We start from the raw sequence: 18292 nt of genomic DNA, 5'->3' as shown, positions 1-18292 counted from the left end.
AAAACAGTTTTTAAAAATGGAAACGAGGGGAAATGCAACTTTTGTAAAACGCTCAGACTCTGTCTCCATCAAAACGGAAAAACGTAACGTGAAATGCTGCTACTGCAGATGCGCACCATACAACAGCACCTACTAGTGGCCCAACATTAAATCGGCACCGTTTTCACCATCCGGTTTAAACGGACTTCATTTTCAAAACGTTTTCAGTGTGAATGTGAAACTTTTCTGAAACAAAAACTGTGTGTTTTCAATTAAACCGTCGTGTAGACGGGGCCGCAATATTCAGAATTGTTTTATATACGACACGGCTCTCTGCCATCATCACATTTTCGAGTGCCGGTCTTAATGAGAACCGAGCGCCGGGGCAAAGTGGCAGTTTCAATAATGTAGCATAGAACAATATGTGAGCAATCAGCTTTGTAATTAACTGAGCCACACGGAGGACTGCTCTTACAAAGCTCAACCTTATATACCCCAGCCACCTCAGAGAAATGATTAGTTTTGAAAAAAAGACTGCAATTCATTGCTTCAGGTAACTAAAAAGTTCAAGTCCAATTAAGTGACAGCGACATGGAACGGTGGCCAAACAGGAGCTTTAATGAGGACGGCACGGCGTCTCAGCCCCGGGGCCTGCACACGCATTCCAATGCAAGTGAAATCACACCTCCACATGTCTTCCCCGGCTGCAGGTGCTGCACTCTGTGCTGGACGTGGAGCGTCCGCTGGTCCGAGGCCAGCTCGGGGACATCGATGAGCAACTCCAAAAGGCCGAGGAAACCCTGAACTGGAACAGCCAAGGTCTGGACACCGGCTGATAAGTAGCAGATACAATGGAGCTACCGCAGGAACAAAGCTGCTGCTTAGCCGTGCAGATAGTCTCAGTCTTCTTTGGTCGTGCCTGTCCCGGGAAAATGAAAAACAAAAGTGATTTTCATACATCACAACACACTGGAGATGAATAACTTTTGGCTCGTGGCATTTCAGAGTATTCAAACGCAGCTTTAGAACTCAAAAACACGCAGTCAGGAACTGTCACACTGAATAATACACAGACATCTTTGCTTAAATTCCCCCTACACGCACAACGGTTTTCTTTTTACAGTCCTACAGTGGAAAGTTTCAGCTCCATTGTGCACAGTTTCAAGCCAATATTGTATTGTCAATAAAATATCACAGTCTTATACCAACAAGATCAATGAATTAGATGTTCACAACTTTTCTATAGATATTTTGGAGCAGAAATTACCACCCTAAATTAATCTAACTCCGACGACATGTGCATTTCTTTCTTTACTTCTGATAAAACCTCAAACTTCCATATCATGCAAAATTCACGATATAATGTTTTAAACAGTAACATATGTCCCCATATCCTGTATGAAATGAAGAAAGTCTGTCATCTCCCTCACTTACTTGCTCCACTTTTTAGTGAAAGTGTGTTCTTACTGGCCAATTGGAGATTTTCCCTTCATGATATCATACGGGGAAATAAGCACTCATTCTGGTAGTGATTACTCACTCTGACCCTCCCACAGGTACATTAAAACCAAATTTACTGATATACTGAATAAAGTCAGTTTAATATGAAAAACCGTAACAATTACCCTTACAGTTACTACTTGGTTGGAACTGTAACGACACACTAACCTTTGTTAATTGTCCTTAACATCCCCATAATCATCAGTCACCTCTGTTCTGTTTATCGTTTATTTTAATTTCTTTAGCACTCAGTGCAGATGGACAAAAAGTTGCTATTGAAAAAGTATTCTTATGCTTTTTTTGCCCCAATGTTCTTTTGTTGATTTTTTTGAAAATAACGTGATAAAAATACAAGCCGACTCCCAACTTGGCTGCACCTGCTCACGATCAATATCGCCATGGACAAATATTATGAGAAGGATCAATATTTGACATCCCTAACTTTATAAAGATTCAAAAACATCTCTGAATGAGAGTTTGATATATAATTTATACTTTTATTATAAGAGTTGTACCCCACTGTCTTCAATGACTCCTCATGAAACAAATCCATTGAAAAGATACAACAGGACCCTGGAAACATTTGTAGGTTGCTGGAGTTAAGATATATAATAAGCTATGGATTTTCTTTCCCTCAAAACAAGACAAATCGAAGACATATTCCCTCCTGATGGTTGTGTTTTTGTGATTTCCCCTTGAGAGAAAGCAACATGCAGCGAGTTTGCATGGCGGTGGAGTTTTTTATTTGGTAAAAAGAAAATTGTCTTCACTGTCAACACAATGACTCAATGGCGAGTCAGTGCTGCTAATATGGCCTCCATAGGGCTTCTGTTGGAACCACATGGTGGCTGACCTATGTTGGATTAAACTGCAGACCTCCACTCAGCCTTGTAATGTTGTAACTGTCCTGTCATCCTCTAATGCAAAACCATGAATTTATATTGGAAAGCATTAGCGTGATCGTTAAGAGTTTAATTTGAGTTATAAAATATTTGAAATGGGCCTCTCATTCTCCACAGTTAGAAACGTGTCTGTAGACCATGGTTATGTCAACATTTACTGGCTGATTGGTGAATTATTCCTGTGCAAATGAGGATGTGTAGTTCAGTTATTGCATTGAATTAATCACGGTTGTCTTTTGAGCTAAATGTGCTCACACTTTGGAAAATCCCAGTTATGATGGAAAATGCAGGAGAATGTGAAGATGTTGAGGTTTTCCAAACGTTTTGCAAGACCTGAAGTTCTGCTTGTTGCGTTCGACTATTTTGAGGAGATGTTTCCTCTGAGCCTTTAAATACCCGCAGCATCAGACAGCACAACGGATTCTGGCACTGTGTATTGAGGCTAAAGTCACTGCTACTCCGACATCTTGTTCATGCTGAAGGAGGAATTTAGGATTTTTTAAGGTGCAACCTCTTACAACCTAAATTAGTCACAGTTCTTTCGTAGACAAGCATTTCTAGGAGGAGCTGGGGTTGAGAGCCAAACTCTGACCAATGGTTTACTTTAGACCTTCTTTAAACCACAACGTCTCAAGTGAATATGCATCGTCTTTGCATTTTGTTGTGAAAAGCTTGGCGTTTACACAATTTTGAAAGTGACGTCCGTTTACAAGGAAAAGGCAGAAACGCCAAAAACGATGTCATCAGCATGTCAGGCCAGACCAAGTGGGCGCTATTGTGACCTTCACCAATGAAAGTTGGGGCGAAGGTTATGTATTGGTCCATGAGTATTTATTTATCTATTTATTTATTGGTTTGTATGTATGTATATATGTATTTGACCAACTTTTCGATACAATCGTAAAGTTGTCTTGTCATTACAGTGCCAAGTCCCCAGAAAATAAGGAGTCATGACACTCTAGAAGCAAACATTGTTCTTCTTGTCCATCCTGCGGCCATAGTGCGCATTCGCAGTAGCAGCATTTCAGAAAAGTTGCGTTTCCCCCCGGGCTTTAGCTTCACCAAGGCCCTCTTCACATGATGTTTTTCAGTGAAATTGTTAAAGTTTTGCTCTGTTTTGATGGTTTCTTTACTTGACCAGCATTTCGAGTCTCTTAAAACTATATTTAAAATTATTTCTGTAAGCGACGCTCACTGTGTAAACGGGAAAATCCACTTTTTTTAACACCAGGTACTGTCGATGCAACTTCTAGATCAAGAACTTTAACGAATGGACAAATGGTTGTGCAGCTTCTGAATTTAACAGCATATCTCCCAAAAAATACATTTAATACAGTATCATCTGCATAAATGGAAACATATTTCTTACACAGATATTGAGTGGTTGCACATGACAAAGAAACTTATTGTAAACAGGCTTCAGTGTTTTAATGCAAGCGACAGTGGTTTCGGCAATTGTTATGAAACAAGACGACTTTGCTGAGACGACAACGCAACAAAGCCATTTCATATCAATCGTTTGATGTAAACGGGTTCTACCACTTCATAAACTTTCATCTTCCACTTTGAATATACACATGTGTGCGGTTGCCACAGTAAAACTTGCACCGTAGCTATCTGTCTTGATTTCTGTTAGGGTTCTTTGTGACATTTTGTCTGTAGTCCTGGAGATAAACACGGAATTGATTCGCTCAGTCGCCTATGTTTTTTTTCCACTTGTTGTTAAGGCTGTGCTCAGACTCCTATATTGCCGCACGGCAGATATTTCTTTGTGTGGTTATTTGGAGATTATTCCAGAAATACCTCCACCCTGACATTCTCCTCCATTGCCGTTGTTTCTGGGGCAGAATAGGCTGCTCTGAGATGCAGAGAGGCTTTGCATTTTGAACAACATATGAAAAAAAGAATGGGAGAGGTGTTCAATCATTGATAAGCTTTGATTGACGTGGAGCTGGCAGGCACGTTGTGGTTCCTTCGTCTCCACGATTCCCAGAGGACGGTGGCAGAATTGAAAAGTGTTTATGGTACAAGCCAGTGCACTCTGTCGTCTGTGGGGACCGACTTGCAGCGGCTACACTCTCACTTGGTTTATGTTGAGTTGTGTGTGTGTTCATTTGGCAGAAGAGCACAGGATGTGGCATTTTCTTTTCAATATATCTTCTGGGTCTGACAAGCATTAGATCTGGGGTGGGGGGTGGGGGGATCTAAAGTGAATTTTCCGTGTTGGAAATGTATTCATTTTATGTTTGTGCTGATAACATTGCGTTCTGTTGTATTAGCGTCACAGCCGCACGCCCTGTCTGGAAGGCTAGCATCCTATCAAGACTGTGACAAATCCTCTTATTAAATCAGCGGTCTTATCAAAACTACCACGAAAACGAGTGAGAATATTTCCGCTTTGGTTAACCGTGTACACAAACCACAGCACACAGGCTCGCTCTGTAACCGCAGAGACCTTGTGAGCATCGCAAGGTCCTACATGGACGTATGTTTTCTGATCGCACATGACACACAACTGAGCCAACTCCATGTTGACTTTTGGCATCTGCAGCTGTTAAATCACAAACGTCATTTATTTTCATTTGATTTTGTTAAAAAGAGTCTTAAATTTTTGTATTTTGCGTTCGTCTTTTCAGGCATGTAGGTTCTTACAAAGTACCTTTGACATGTTTCGATGGCGTCCCTTCGTCTTCATCAGACATGTCATCTGCCGGTGTAGTATGATGTGTCTTTTATCAGCTGGTATTACTGAAGCGTGACTGATCTGTCAAAAGTGACAGATGGGTCACAGCCCCAGTTTGTCCGTATGTTTTATAAACCTACTTTAATACAACAATGTGCCGATAAAAGCCAAAATACACATAAAAGCCTCAAAGGGATTGCAGAAGTCCACAATGAAGAAGACGGCCATAGCAACACCAACCATAACACAAATGAAAGAATCCCAACAGAAGTGAGTGGCCAGTGGAGCAGGTGCAGAACTGTTGTTCTTGCTGATTATTTTGATAGTCTGACAACTAGTTTGAGGGGATAACTATACTTCACAAATTAGAGGACTTTGTAGCATTGAGCAATAACCCAGTCATCGTTTCTCTGCAGGCCGGGTCAGACACTTCTAATGCTGCGTTTGGTCCAGGAGTGCGAGACGGGTCTTTGTTCGCTCCCTCTTGATGTTTTGACTCCAGACTGTCCCAGAACGTATTGACATGCCTTTGTTTGACAATTGCTTTTCATAGTCCAAAAAAGTTGTTGTTTGGGCCAGTCTTCTTCATGGTTGGATTAGTTTAAACCAATCCTGACCCACAGGTATGTGTCCACACCAATGTATGCTGGAATCAAGTCAGTCCTGATCAGAGATGGAGACATTCGGCAATGTTGGAGGGGTTCAGGTTCAGTGAGATACAAGCCTCACTCATCCTGATTGAAGCTCTGCTTTTTCTGTTTGTTGGAGGAAGCCTGTGCTGACAGCAGGTAACACATGGATCTATTGTTGTTCAGAGTGACTCTGCGTCTGTGTTTCAAGTGCTGGGTCTGAAAGAATACTCAACACAACAGGGAGCACAGTCACCCTGCAGAGTGCCCCACAAAAGCTGGACAAAATCAATATGCTTTTCTTCACGGTAACAGGAGTGATGCACTAAACCAGAATACTGTCTATGTCTCATTATTTTCTGAGGCACTAAACATATATGCATAAAAATGACTTTCCAAATTTTACCCGGAAGTTTAATTAAATTGCCCTGCCTTGGGGATCTAATATAGTCAGAGGTGTTGAGACCTTGTAAAAAAGCAGATAATTAATATTTCACTCCCACACTAGCGTCATTTATTAATTCAGCCTCCCGACCTCTCAACCACACATCTCTCAGGCGTTTGGCAGTACATCCAGGAGGTGCGGGATTCCGTCTGCGACCTGGAGAGCCGACTCCAGAGAGCCAAGGACAACATGGAGGAGATCCAGAACTGTATGAGGTCCTGGGCCAACCCCGTGTTCGACCGGAAGGAGGGCAAGAAGGAGGCACTGCTCAGTCTGGAGGACAGGGCCGAGAGGCTCGACAAGTTCTACGCTCTGATACGGTCCTCTGGGGAGAAGATTCGCTTCCTGCTCAAGGTGCTCTCCCTGTTATGATAGAAAGCATGTTAAAGTCTGTTTACAAGGAAACAGCAGAAATGCTGAAAGCAATGTTTGTATTGTAGGGCCAGAAAGCTGGGAGAGTTTTGTGACATACCTTTGACATGTTTCAAATGGACTCTCCCGTCATCATGAGAAAAGTCATCCAGGGGCGTCGTCTGAGATTTTTCTGATGTTTTTCTGAAAAGCTGATAATGTAATTGTATTTAAAGATTCTGACATCAGCAGATCATACTAGCTTCACAAACACCAGCCCAGATTAATCATGTTGAAGTAATGAAAATTTATCATTCAAGAACTAAGGTTCTGGCCAAAATAATCTACCAAATGACAAAACTTTAAAATGTGTGCACTGAACAATGAATGATTGGCTGGAGCAACATTCCATCATAAGTCTTGAATGTCTGACAATAAGATGACTAGAAACATCAAATAGAAATGTAAAATGTCAAACTATGAGTGTGGTCAGCAGGACAGCTGTTTGTAATAAATATATCACGGCAATTACTTTAAACTAAAAGATTACTGTTGGCGCACATCAAGTAGCATTAGCATAATTTAGCCTGATTCAGCATGCTACCGACAGTGAAGTGAGTAAAGCATTAAATATGAATGATTAGATTATGGTTTAATTTCTTTACACTGGCAGCCAAGTAGCCAGATTGATCGTGAGTCCAGGTAGTGTTTATGTTCACAGACAAGTAGAAGGTATTCAGCTATTAGCTTATTATTATGAGCACCAATAAACTTGCTTCACAGTTAAGCTTATTTTATTATTAATGTATTTTGAACTCATGCTGCCATAATGAAATTATTAGATCTTCCTCTGATTGGCCACGTTTTTATGTGATTACGGTTCAGTCTTTTGTGATTTGTTTTGCGTTTACACGGCAACGTTTTTTCAAAAGATGCTTAAAACAATGTAGTTAGCATGCCAGGCTACGAGTTGGCGCTGTTGGTTGTTTTTGTAATAAATCCACAAACATGTACGCGCAGAGAGCAATATGCCATAAACTTTAACAGTGGCGAGTACATGGACATTTGAAAAATTGCGTTTTACCTTGCGTTTGTAAACGGACATCCAAACGCAATGAAAGTTTTCAGTTTTTATTTGAAAACGTCGCAGGGCCTGAGTTTTATTATTCTTTCAATTAAATTATGTTTTTTTTTTTTTTTTTTAAATCTTTATAAAAAAACACGTGTCAGTTATATGGGTGTTATTTTCCACTCATTGCCTTTTTCCCCCTCATGATTTCTTCTAAAAGATAAATTGACCTGACGTTGGCACCAGTGTTACACCTATACATAATCCATCCCTCCATCAGTCAGAGTGCTCACCACTACACCAGTGCACATCTTCCCCATACATAGCCATTAATTATATTCCATCTTTGATGCTCTATGTTAAACCTTTCACACTGAATCTTCCAGTTTCACCAACGTTTCATCATTCTAAGAGGCTATAACGAAGTCTGTGATTTGGGATTTTCTTTGAAATAGACATTTCCCAGAATGCTCCTCTTTGTTGCGTCCTAGAGCAACGAGGCGCTCTTCAGAGCCGACCCATCCTCCGAGGAGTGGAAGGCCTACGTGGAGTACGTCGACGACGCCGTCATTGACGGCTTCTTCTGCAGCATCGAGAGCTCGCTCAAGTTCTTCCTGGACAACACGGGTAATGCTTTGGAAAACGGACCTCACACATTCGTGTTTACTATTTCGTTTACTGTTTGCAGTGCCTTTTTGGAAGTGTCACTACTGTCGTGCTAGAGCCAGGGACACTGCCGCCAACCTCTAAAATTAATTTGAGAAGATTCCGAGCTCCTCACGACTCGATCCGCTGGTGAGCTCGACGGCGTCCTCCAGCCAGCGCTGAGTCGGAAACTCTGGGGGGGGGGGTTTGATGTCAATTGGGTGTCCGCCTCTGTTGGCTCGCTGTGGGCTCGCTGGCTGGCAGGAGTTTTGTCAGGCGCTTTAGATGGACTGGGATGTGTTTCAAGATGAGATGGAGCGTTGCCAGACCGCCACTGTGTCCAATCCTTCGCCCGCGTGTTCTTCGGCCTTCTGCTTCATCATCATCTCCTCCGCCTCTCCTCGTGTGGGCACTGAACCTCTTTCATGATTAAAAAGGCTCTGAACTGTACGGACCGACCCACCGGGGTCTCTAAACACTGAGGAATTAAGCTTCAGCACTTTTTTCTTTTTACACTGGGTTGTTTAGCCTCTGTGAGATAAGAAAGAAGGAGATAGTTTTAAGGCTGCACTAATCCTTACTTCTTCCTTTTTTTTTTTTCTGTTTTATCGACGTGCATCAAAAGACTTTGTGCGATGTAGTGACAAACCCACAGAGAATTATAACCCACCTTCACAGTTCTCTTCGGTTTAATGGAGCAGTGTTACGGCTTGTAGCTTTACTGTTTCCATTAAATGAAGGTGCAGAGCTATTCACATCAAATCACAGGTTTTTTTTTTATGTTTTCAAGTAAGTCACTCTAAAGTAGTTTACCAGGGCCAAAAACTGGTTCTCATAACACATTGTTGTCAGTGCACGCTAAACTTCAGATATCAGGGGTGTTGAACACGAATCTCCAATCCGGCCAAACGACCAAGCTGATTGTAAAAAATTCAAAGAATGGTGTTATACAACAGAATTGTCTACACATACAGACGGAGCAGACTTTTAATATATAAGAATTCTAGGAGTAAACTGTTTTAGCATCTTGGCTCCAAGCTAAGTGTCTTTTAATGGAAGTAAATATGTAGTCACTCTAATACAAAAACCTTAAATCAAGATAATGAGGCCACGATAGCACATCAGACAGTATCATGTGTTCACAATGCTTTGGTGGTCTGCTCATTACTTTGGATAGTTTCCTCACGGGAAGAAAACGGCAAGATGCCTCCAGTTTAATGTGCTGAAAGTTTATTTGAACTTTAACCTGACTTAATGAATATCTCATGTGTTAGAGATCATTCACTTCAGGTGAAGTGTTTGCTCAGTAAGCAGAAGGCAAGAGCAAAGGATCCTCACCCCGGGTTTACATGAGTCTCAGTCTTATTTATTATCCAAAATAATCCTGGGACATTGCATAAGGAGACTCCATAACTCATGTAGAGATTGAACAGATAATAAAATCTTTGAAAGTCAAAACAAACTCATAAATATCCCCTGAATTGATCGGATGTTAGCTGTGTTGTCTTTCATTGCAATGCAGAGTGCGTGTTAGATGATAACTTCATTACATTGGGGATATCTTGGGAGGCTTGTTTTGCTCTCGGATGATATCAAGTGATGTAACCTTTGCGAGCAAATTTACATTGACATTTCATCGCTTTTGACGGGTTAATATGTCTTCTCTGCGTACTGTGGGCGTATGTTTGTCTCATTATGAAATCACCTTGGTATCCTTGCTTGACCTGACTCTGTTTTCGATCAATGTCAATGAGGTGTTGTTGGGGAAATGGATGATTTGATCATCTGGCTGCACCACTCGTCCTTTCAGTCTGGGGAGCACATCTGTATTTTCTGAGAAGTCTGCTTCAAATATAGTAACCTTACCGCCAAAATTTTCAAATATGTTGGTGTGGCATAAAAGTGTCCCACTGCATCGGCTCAAAATTTAAAGAAGTCGTCAAAAATGCTTTGCAGGTGAAAGAATTAGGCAAAATTCAAATACTACAGTATTGTCAAGTACTCAAAGTGTTTAACAGAAAGTTTTAGGAATGAGTTTAGGTTGAGTCGTATGGTCTGAGAACTCAAACATCCAAATTATGAGGCAAAGATAAGTAGCACTAATTCTTCTTTTAGGACTTTTCAAGACTGAATGTAAAATAAACATGTGAAGAAAGTTGAAGATGTTCAACAAATAGACTTCCATGTAAGTGAGAAAACTCTCAAGAAGTGATTCAATTTGTGCCAAGTAAATAGTATTATCATTACTATGCAAGATACAGGTAGTGAGTTGGACTTCAGAAAGAGCGTTTAAGTCCGTCTATCCATCCCTCCATCCATCCACCTACTGATTTCACGTAGGGTCCTGTTGGTAGCCGGGTGATATCCGGTGTCTCTGGGACGTCCTCTGGATCATGCCCATGTGATTTTTGAAAGGGCTTGTAGCTTCTAGTAATAGTCTGGAGTGAAAACAAAAGTACACTGCCTGGACAAGTCAACAAACCTATTTTCAAGGTCAAATTTTTGGTGTCAGTATTGGTGAAACCTTTATAAGATTTCAAAGCCAACTCATTTTCCAATCGGTATTTAAAATGATGCTTTAAAAATAGATAATCTGTTTAATTTCTCGTTGACCTGCAGACCAGCGAGCCGTGATGGCTCCTCTGTTTGAGGCTCGGCTGGATCTGAAGCTTCCTGACATGGTCTTCACCCCTTCTCTGGATTACGGTGCCGGAGACAGTTTCTTTGAGCTGGTGGAGAGCCTCGTCAATGACGTGTTCAGAATCTCCTCCATGGTCCCTCGCCTTGCCCAGCACAGCCCCTTCCCCCACTACCAGGTGTGCCCACGTCTTGTGATTTGACTCCCCCTGAAATATCTTGAATCTGATTCCTCCTCCCACCTTTCCGTGCCCTTCAGGCCGACATGGAGGACATGGCCGACCTGGCGGACATGCGTCACCTCCTCATGCAACGCGTGCAGAGCGCCATGGCAACGTGCTGTGAGTTCCGCAACTCTCTGGAGTGCTATAGCTACCTGTATGTGGACGACAGGAAGGAGTTCATGCGGCAGTTTCTCCTGTACGGCCACATCCTGACCAGCCAGGAGATGGAGCTTTACGCCGAAAACGGAGTCCCAGAAAATCCTCCCACTCTCGAGAACTTCAGAGAACAAGTCGACAGGTCAGTACGGAATCTTTTGGTCTTGTTTAGATTGTCAAGATTTGGTGCCTGTTGAGACGGTAGATATTTCTTCTTGCCAAACTGGGAAGTAACCTTTCTCGTGTTTCCAGTTACGAGAAGATCTACGAGGAGGTTCAGGGTCTGGATCCGGTGCGCGTCTTTAATGGTTGGATGAGGGTGGATGGTCGTAGCATGAAGAGTGCCTTGCTCAACATCATCAAAAAGTGGAGTTTCATGTTCAAACAGCACCTTATTGACTTTGTAACCAATAGGTATGTCCGACTGTCATTTCCTTTAAAAGGTTATAGAAGAAATACTAGAAAATTTCAGAGGAAGTTTTGTGTGCCTGCCTCTCGCTGCTGACTGCTTGTATACTTTAAAGCATATGTGAGCGTGTTAGCTTGTTCACATAGCACACGTTAGCACACATAAGAACAATAAACGAGCTACGAGGATAGTAATCTTTTAGACAGGCACGCACACGAATAAAGCAAAGAATGGCTTGTTTCGTGTTCGGCTTACTGTATTTATAAAAGTCTGTGTGCATTTTTGATAATATTTGTAACAAGAGTTGGAAGAGTGGTTCATTTTCCAATCCTGATATTATCCTTTGAAGCGGTCACCTCGCCTTGCTCGTGTGTGTCAAAGTCTCCTTGAGCCAAGAAAAGTCGAGGCTTCCTTGACACTGACCTCCAAGTTGCACCCAAAAATGTCCCTTCCATGCCAGTTGTGTGTGAGTGGATAAATGAATGTAAGTGATCATGAAAAGGTGTGCTGCCACTGCTTAAGAAGTTGTGGGGAAATATGCAAAGTCTAATTAGTGATCCAGAGTTGGAGCCATACTATCAAGGTCCTGACCCAAGTCAACCATCGCTTTATATTCTAGATTGACTGGATATTCTATTAAGCGCTACTTTGCTTTTTGCCAGTTTCTTTACTGATGTAGGAATTGATGTAGCTTTTGCAACGTATAAATGTGTTGGTCTTTACACTGTTTCAGCCTTCCGTTGATTATGTTGCACCTGTAGTGACGGAACAAAGGGACAGAATTCAGTTAGCTCTTACCTTGATTAAAGTCCTTCAGTTTTAGTTCACTATTAAAACTAGTCATAACGTTTCAGTTTGAATTTTGCTTACCAGACACTTTCCTATTTCTAACAGTCAGAACCAATGTTTTCAGCATTTTGTACCCTGGAGCCCCCTCAGTTTGTCCATTAGATAGACTGCAATCCCCTATAGATCTGTAATTTCACAAAATATAAGTTAAGATGAACACTGGCCGACACACGCACTCTATCAAACATACACAAGCAAGAATCACATTATGGTTTTGTTTAAGAGGTCATAAGAAACAAAGTTATCATCAGAGATCTGTCCTGTTTGTCACAGTCTGGAAACTTTGATCGATCCTCTCCGCTCGCTTTGGCATTTGTTATACAGGCATAAAGAATCGCACGTTTACGGCTCCGTCGTGGAACGACTCCAGATGGCAGCTGTCAGCCGGCTTAAGCTGCTGCTTCTCACCCATTACTGGAGAATCCATCTGTCTTAATAAAATCTGGCCTAAGACAACTCCTGATTCTTGCAATCACAGTCTGATCTAAATGATAATGTGAATTCGCTCAGTATCGGATGTAAACGTGTTGACATGGAGCTTTGAGACTTCTGTCTCAAGTTAATTAAAACAGAAATATCATTTTTTGTTGTTCTTGTTATTTTGAGAGGTCTTCAACCAGAAGAGGCCATTACCTAAAAGTTTTGAATCTAACGGTTCCCTGTTTTGTCCCCAGTTTGTCGGATCTGGAGAGTTTCATCGTTGTCGCCGAGGCTGGGCTGGGTCAGCGGGTGGAGGAGGGTGACTACGGTGGCCTGGTGGGCGTCATGAGTCACCTGCTAGCTGTGAAGGAAAGGCAAAGCACGACGGACACCATGTTTGAGCCTCTGCAGGAAACCATCGCTCTGCTGAAGGAGTACGAGCAGGAGCTGCCTGATGTGGTTTACAAACAGCTGGAGGTGAGGAGTGGCGCCCGGTCGACTCGGATTACTTTCAAGCGTCGATCTTTTCTTTGAGCTCAGACAGAGCCATTTCTCTTCCCGTTTCTCGCCGTCACCCAATCACCCGTCCCGCGTTCTGTGCTCTTCCTCTTGGCAATTCATCACCTGCCACTCCTCCTCCTCCTCCCCATCCCCATCCTCGCCCTCCACTCCTGCTCCGCATCAATCTGTTTGTCTCTCTTTCTGTCTGCCCATCTCACAGGAGTTACCAGAGAAATGGAAAACTGTCAAGAAGCAGGCGGTGGTGGTCAAACAGCAGGTGGCGCCGCTGCAGGTGATCGAGGTGGCCAGCCTGAGGAGGAAGTGTGCCACATTCGACGTGGAACAGCACACCTTCAGGGAACACTTTAGGAAGAACGGGCCCTTCAGGTAGAACAAAAAACTCCAACCAATAGCTAGCCTGTATAAAGTTACTGTTTTGAAAGTTAGCCATAGCAACACCAGCTAAATGTAATGAGTTTACTTAAGTAGTTATTTTGAAGAAAATCTAAGTTACTTAAATTCCAACCGTAGCTACCTTAATTGTTGTATTATCACTGCATGGAAGTGGAATAATGTAAAGTGGTAGTGACAAGTGGTAGTGACAAGGGTTGAATAATCTGATTTAACAATCCATTGATGAAGCGTACCCATCAGTCCTCGTGTTGTGCAGTTATTCTGCATCTTCTTAATGTATCCTCGTCACTGTATTAAAAGGACTGTTCCATAACATGACATATTATCAGAGCAGTTTCTCGATCCGTTACCTTGTGGCGATGAAGTTGAGTGAGTACCTTTGAAAAGGGAAGAATGTCACCTTTCTGTGCTTCTCTCGCTTGATGATACGTTATCTGCAGGTTCTCACATCTGACAAGGCTAATTGATTCTTTGCATAATAATTAATTCCAAGGTAGCGATGCTTCGTCATAACGTCTAATTGTCAGATTAGTTATGTGTGTAATTGCTCTCTTAATAACCTGCTGATTATTTTCCCATTAATGTCAGAGAAGTCATCGGTAATAGTCACAGCGTTGCAGACCCCGGACCGGCGGCGCTGCGGCCAAGTCGGGTTTTAGCAGCCAAACGAAGCCTCATTCAAACTGAGTGTGTTTTAATGGCCACTTGTATGCGTCCCGCGCATTTATCCAGGATTGAGAGCAAGAGCCCCTACCAGATGTTGGACACGTTCCACCAGCAGATCGGGGAGCGGGAGGCGGTCATGGCCTCCCTGGTGGCCTCGGCCAGCCTGTTCGAGGTCACCGTGTCGGACTACAAGCAGCTCCGACAGTGCAGGTAAAAGGAAGCCGAGCTCTGCCTCCAACTAATGAAGCGTTCACGCAGAGACGCCCTTTCACATCGGGAAGTGTTGCCGTTTTCATGCTGGATTAATTCACTTTGTCCGCCTGTTGTGCGTCGATCAGGCGCGAGGTGGGGCTGCTGAAGGAGCTGTGGGACATGATCACCATGGTGGAGTCCAGCATGGCGGCGTGGAGGACCACCCCCTGGAGGGAGATCAATGTGGAGGACATGGAGCTGGAGTGCAAACGATTCTCCAAAGACATCCGAGGGCTGGATAAAGAGGTGTGGGAAGGGGATCAGTTTTTTGGAGGGGTGGAGGCTCATACTCATAAAAGAGCCCCTATACAGCCCACTTAGTATTAGACGAAGTCATCCGTCAGCAGGTAGACAAGACAGGATGAGCGATGTCCGCGGTTAGAAGATTCTTTTATAATAATGAGAATGACAAAAGTAAGACAGACTGTAAATCGTATTTTTAATCATTATAAAGCTAGTTTGTACAACACCAGCAACTTATTCATCAGTGACATTTGGACCAGCAGTTAGCCCGATGTTGCTCATTATTCTAACTGCTCAGTGGGTCCAGGAGGATTTTACTCTGTGCTACATGATACACGCAAAGAGTTTCATGGTTCACAAACACTATGAGTGATGCGGGAAAAGTGCTTTATAGCCTAATTTGTACTCCATACGCAAACGATACACCAAGGTAATGGCATTTAATGAATACTCATATCGGTACTCAGTATCACAAAGTTTGTTCTCATACTTGTGCTCGTCCTTCATAAAAAAGATGGTGTCGATACAACCCAAATTTAAGGAGTTATTTTTCATTGTAATTTAGAGCTGAAAAATCAAACTGTTCACGACTGTTTTATTGATATTGGAGGAGAAAAGAGTTTATTGGGAAAGTTCTTCTACAGACATCAAGAGTGACTTCTCTTCTCGTGTTGCATTATGCTTCCCAACTGCACAGGCAGAAACCTGAAAAGAGTTAGTGTTGAAGGATTTAAATATCGACTTAACACTTCCCCAAGTTCAGTTGTGTTTAGGAAACAGCCGCAGGTCTTTGGGAGGTTTATATTTTTCTCCTTTGTCAGTTTTTATTGCTTCAGCCTTCTGATCATGGTCAATGAGACACAGAGGAGCCTTTATCTTCCCCTTCAGGTGTGCAGCAGACGCTACCTTCAGGGTGAATTCCACTGCCTTACACTACCGCTGGGATCATGACTTAATCAGCTGCCGCATTCATTTGCCAGCAAGACTAGTTGAAACTGAATTTACTGCCAATTTACGTCTCGTGCAACACATTTGTGTCTGGCTACAGCCACTTGATCTCTCCCTCGTAGTTAAGCAAAGGCATGCAAGTCACACGCTCTCCTCTGCTCCAGATATCTGTAGAAACGCTGTGAACACCCTTGATTGCCTCTAACTGAAACTTACAGCCGAAAGCAGGTGTTGATCACTACAACCATCACTACAGCATGTGTTGTTGTGGAGTTCCAAAATGTCCCAAACACACAGGATTCATACATCCGTCTCATGCTCTACCAACTGAGCTGGCCTGGGTCGTAGGATTCATACAACAAAAGAGAATATTTCATGCCTTCCTACTGCTCAAGCTTGTAACTAATCTACTAAACTAAGAATATTCAGAGTAAACCTTTGAAGAAGAGGGTTTTGACCTACTAATATTAAGCATCAGCAGATATATTTCAGTTTAAAAGGGTTTAGAATAAATTTTTGGTTGAAGTCATTAAACCCAGATACTTTAACTTTATGTCAATAACACCCCGTTTAAATGACAACATCTCAAGTGAAAACGCATTGTTTTTATGTTTTTGTTTCAGAAAGGTTGCGCTTTTACATTGCAACGTTTGGAAATATTTTCCATTTACACAGAAACAGCATAAACCGTAAAAATAATGTAGTTAGCATGTTATACATCCAGTTTTACAGCAGTAAGATCATTTATTTTGTATTGTTGAGCTAAAGAAAAGCTGTGAACTTGTAAATATGTTGCATTGTTTCGTTTTGACTGCATAGTTCTTTCAATAGTGGCACTTACTGGAGTTCAAAAAGGAGGAAACATAGAGGATTTCTGTGAAAATAAAACTCTCCATATCCTTAAGACTATTTTTATATGACAATGTATAAAAGTCAGAGAGTCTTTGTGCCCTTGATAACTTTAGAAAAGCAATGAACATATAGGTTCTTGTGTTCTGGCTATAAATTACAGCCAGAGCAGCTCAGAACATCGCGGTCGAGTAACAACTGCATCAAAGTACGTGTATGTACCCGCACCCGCATGATCAATCAATTCAGAATGACGGGAAAATGTTCCTGTGCTCGAACATTACAGCTTGCACAGCCAGGGTTCTTTTAAGAGTATAAATTGTCCGCTCAACATAAACAGGTAATAAAACTGTCACTTTAGAGGTAATGTGACAGTTGTTGCAAAGCAGAGGGGAAGTCGAGGTGCTTTAAGGTGATCTCCTCAGGCGTGGGTTCATTGTCCTCCAGGTCCGAGCGTGGGAGGCCTTCACGGGTTTGGACAGCCGGGTCAAGAACCTCCTGGTGTCGCTCCGGGCCGTGGCCGAGCTCCAGAACCCGGCCATACGTACCCGACACTGGCACCAGCTGATGGCTGCCACCGGGGTCCGCTTCAAAATGGACCAGGTACATTACTTACAATTATTTTCAAACTGCATCCAAACTTCAGCAGTTTGTCCCGCCGAGCGAAGATCAGATGCAAGTTGTAAGTACCCACCGGCTGTTTAGTGTGTCAAAAAAAAAAAAAAAAGTATTACAGACGCTAACTGGTCCACTTTGATCCTTTTTTCCTTTTAGATAAGACTTTATAGAGCCAGACTTGTTCTCACAGGCGAACATTTTCTGCTGATTCTGCACAGCAGGAGGTCTGTTTAGTTCTTAGCAGAGCTGTTTTACACCTGCAAAGCTGCGCCAGGAAAGCCGCCACAGAAGCTTTATGAGCTCACACATTGCATTTTTATTCGTCTTTAAGGATTACCAATGTGTTGCAACCTCTATAGTGTGACAGTCATGTAATGACTCTTTAATAACAATTGTAATTGCTCAAGAATAACGGATCTAAGAACTGACTAATTTAGAAATGGGTTCAACAAATGTTGTTTTGAAAGTAAGCCTCTTTTTCTCACTGTCACTTTTACATTAGAGATGTTAAAATGTTAGGAACCACTTTGGTTTTTCATCCTTTTGGGTAATCTTTATTTGACCCAGTGGACTTATTGGCATTTATTTTACATTCTGGTAATTTGAAAAGTTACTGTTGAAAGCCATTACACCTTTACAAAAGTCACAAGACCTGTACAAAATCACTAAACTCAAACAAAAGCCAAGGCGTGCATACAAAAGCGGCAACATTTTTACAAAAGCCACGACGATTGCATAAAAACCCAAACACTTGTACATCAGCCACTGCACTTAGGTAAAAGCTACTACACCAATGTAAAAGCCACAACATGTGCACAAAAACCACGTAACGTATACAAAGGTCCCTACATTTATACAAAAAACATGACATGTATACAAAAGCCACAATACTAATACAAACAA

At 42.2% G+C, this 18292-nt stretch overlaps 1 protein-coding gene across 2 annotated transcripts in view; it reads left to right on the top strand.

Moving 5' to 3' along the window:
- Positions 1-18292, top strand: part of dnah9 (dynein, axonemal, heavy chain 9) — a gene marked incomplete at both ends in the record, with an annotated part of 175720 nt that overhangs the window by 20377 nt on the left and 137051 nt on the right. For both annotated transcript variants that reach the window (XM_080460910.1, XM_080460909.1), the window contains 11 exons: positions 690-798; positions 6251-6492; positions 8050-8185; positions 10823-11019; positions 11100-11362; positions 11473-11634; positions 13153-13375; positions 13620-13786; positions 14546-14689; positions 14818-14977; positions 17219-17374. In XM_080460910.1, coding sequence (XP_080317036.1) covers positions 690-798; positions 6251-6492; positions 8050-8185; positions 10823-11019; positions 11100-11362; positions 11473-11634; positions 13153-13375; positions 13620-13786; positions 14546-14689; positions 14818-14977; positions 17219-17374 — 1959 coding nt within the window. The remainder of the gene's footprint in view (positions 1-689; positions 799-6250; positions 6493-8049; positions 8186-10822; positions 11020-11099; positions 11363-11472; positions 11635-13152; positions 13376-13619; positions 13787-14545; positions 14690-14817; positions 14978-17218; positions 17375-18292) is intronic.

This window comes from Lipophrys pholis (genome assembly GCF_963383615.2).
Source record: "Lipophrys pholis genome assembly, chromosome: 1".
Taxonomy (NCBI): Eukaryota; Metazoa; Chordata; class Actinopteri; order Blenniiformes; family Blenniidae; genus Lipophrys; species Lipophrys pholis.
This window is presented reverse-complemented; position numbering and strand designations above follow the sequence as displayed.